This window comes from Pygoscelis adeliae, unplaced genomic scaffold (assembly GCF_000699105.1).
Source record: "Pygoscelis adeliae isolate BGI_AS28 unplaced genomic scaffold, ASM69910v1 Scaffold10, whole genome shotgun sequence".
NCBI classification, from domain to species: Eukaryota; Metazoa; Chordata; class Aves; order Sphenisciformes; family Spheniscidae; genus Pygoscelis; species Pygoscelis adeliae.
In genome coordinates this window covers 7,296,637-7,299,586 of record NW_008824053.1, presented here as the reverse complement: position 1 = coordinate 7,299,586, position 2,950 = coordinate 7,296,637, and the positions used below count along the sequence as shown (strand labels likewise).

The 2,950-nt window shown below is 34.5% G+C and overlaps 1 protein-coding gene across 1 annotated transcript in view; it reads left to right on the top strand.

Moving 5' to 3' along the window:
- The window catches only part of RPF1 (ribosome production factor 1 homolog (S. cerevisiae)), a 20,740-nt gene that overhangs the window by 16,338 nt on the left and 1,452 nt on the right, over positions 1-2,950 (top strand). The window contains exons 4-6 of the mRNA XM_009333895.1: positions 337-432; positions 1,242-1,395; positions 1,982-2,095. Of these exons, the coding sequence (XP_009332170.1) occupies positions 337-432; positions 1,242-1,395; positions 1,982-2,095 (364 nt within the window). The remainder of the gene's footprint in view (positions 1-336; positions 433-1,241; positions 1,396-1,981; positions 2,096-2,950) is intronic.

Sequence of the window (2,950 nt, the reverse complement as noted above, 5' to 3'; positions counted from 1 at the left end):
TGAAACTTAACATTCACCAGTCTCCTGTTAAGGTGTTGATGAGCTACTACTTAGATGTGGTGGGTTCACTAAGAGGTGATGTCATTCTTTCATTATCTACAGTAGGTAATTGCTTTTTGCAGTACTGTTATTGATAGTAAAACCTGCCAATGTTCATCACACTAGATTCCCAAAAATGTAAAAACCACATGCCTTGTAATGATTAATTATAGGATAGATCTTGTGAATTGAAATTTTTCCTACTAAATTCAATTTCATCAGAATTTATATCAGATTGAACAGTTGTTCTTCAATTATTTAATATATGGTGGATTAACAAGACTTCTGTTCTTCCAGGTTGCTTTTGATGAAGCAACTGATGAATTTGCACCATACTTCAACAGACAGACAGTTCCCAAGATTCTTATTACAACATCAGACAGACCTCGAGGGGTACGTATGTTTTACTTGGAGAGTTCTGAGCGATCAACTGGTTATGTAAGATACCAAGGTTTTCATACTATGATTGGTAAATTAAAGCTGAAAATAATAGTTTTCACATGGATTTTTTCCTGCTGTTTTATTTAGTGACTATCGATAACCTTGTATATGTATGTAATCTATTAAGTTTCTCTAGCGCTGTTTGTTTCCTTCATAACAAAAACCAACCTCATGTGTATATTCTTGTATGCAAATGATCTGCATTACCTAATTGGGGAGATTACTGACATTTGTGAAAACCGTAAAAGAAGTGGTTTTAAAAATAGGAAAAAGTACACCTCAAAGAGTTTATGTGGAAACTCAAACATTAGTACCTGTAGTTATATTGTATTTTGAAACGTTAGGAACTTTTTGTAAACTAATATGTCCTTAATAAATAATGAGTTTGGGGGTTATGCTTTTGGAATTTTCATGCTTTTCTGTGATTGAGGAAAAAAAAATCCTTTAAAAAAAAAAAAGTCGTCCTTGGTGTGCTGCAGTCTTTACTGCAAATATATATTTTTTATTGAGGAAAAAAAAAATCCTTTAAAAAAAAAAAAAAGTCGTACTTGGTGTGCTGCAGTCTTTACTGCAGATATTTTTTTTTTTTTTTCCACTGACTGAATGAAGTAATTTAATAGCTGGTCTTCAAATGTTTATAGAGATACTGGGAGTAATGTATCAGCAGGGAGGGCGGTTGGAATGAGCAACCCTCCATTCCTCCGATAATTGAATTTGGCACTGTATTTACCACATTGCGGTTTAACTCGCCTGTTTTGCAGAGAACAGTGAGATTCTGTGAACAACTGTCTACTGTTATACCTAACTCGCATGTCTACTATCGAAGAGGACTGGCTTTGAAAAGAATTATTCCACAGTGTATTGCAAGGGACTTCACGGACTTAATCGTCATTAATGAAGATCGCAAAATACCAAGTATCCTTCTGTGTATTTATTAAAATAGATACACTGGGTCCGGGCCTGTTAGGGACAGAAAATAATTCTGTAGCGTGCATCAAAGATCTACTTTATTGTGGATTTTTTCTCTTCACTGTGCAGCTTACAGTGTAACTACAGAGTTAAAAATCACTGTGCCAACTTGAGTATCTGATGGCTAATGGAACTTGGAATTATTAAAGAAAGTGTGTTGGCTTTACTTTAGTTTGTAATGCATGGATAAACATTGTTATTATTTCAGTAAATTTAACAGTTTGATTAATAAACAGGTTTTTCTGGCCAGGAAGTTCCATTTCGTTTTGCTGACTAGATAAAACATTACCAATTAATAAGTGAGAAAGCGCTAGAAGATAACTCTGGTTAGCTACTGAAACAAAATTCAGTGGACATACTTCAGAACACTAGTTAACTAGTTTATGAATGTATGTTCGAAAATATAATGAAACCTTGTGAATTAGGCATAGATTACGGATATTATAATATAATACTGCATTTTGCAGAAAATGTTCCACTGTAAATTACATGTTGAATTTTACCAGCCTTATTTTTTTAACTCTGTGAACAGATGGTCTTGTTTTAAGTCATCTGCCTGATGGTCCAACGGCTCATTTTAGAATGAGTAGTGTCCGTTTGCGTAAAGAAATAAAGGTGAGACTCCCAGCAAAATTAAAAAAATCGGGTAGTCTGTTGTTTAGTGATAAATACGTTCAGTCTACTTGAACTGTCAAAACTGGTTGCACTTCTGTACGATTCAGCTGATCTTGTAAAGGTGGTTTTTTTGGTAAGCTAACAGGAAGCCAGGGACTAGAATATTCTACTTCCATAAGCAGCATATTTTCATAGTTATTTGCTGAATTTCTTTAACTGTCTGCCAAGTGTTTTTATAGCTGTGCCAATAAATAGCAGCTGATAACCTACATCGATAGGGAATACCCAGTGTATAGTATACACACAGTAGGGTATATAAAAATCAGCAGTATGAAAGATTTCAATAGATGTAGTTCCTAGTCTTGAATAAAACCTAGTTTTTCTTATTTTTACAGCCCTGTCACCTCTTCTGTAGTAAGTATTGCTTACTTAGCCCTAAATAATTTCCAGTAAAATGTGTTTTTTCTCTTCTGAAATAAGTAATTTTTAAACTTCATCTGTTCTTATTAAAGAATAATCCCATATATTCTTAGTCCCATATACCCTTCATTGGTATTAGTGCAGAGAGGACTCCTGTGATAGGTAGACTGCATTATTTGCAGGTGTGCTGCCAGGAGTGGAAATTGGTGCAGGAGAGAGGAAATGTAAAATTACTTATTTGTGCTTTTTCATTCAATTTATATTGTTGAACCAAAGATCCTTATGTTACCAGCTGCTCCTTTGCTTGTATACGAACTTTAGGTTGTGTCTGAAAAACTGATCAGGGCATGTTCCCAGCCCTGTTACTAGAAGTGGGCCCTGGTTGTCTTCCCCCTATTTTATTTCAACCTCTTCTTTGATAATACACTAAAATCCTTTTGCATTTGATCTATTCTTCGCATTCTTA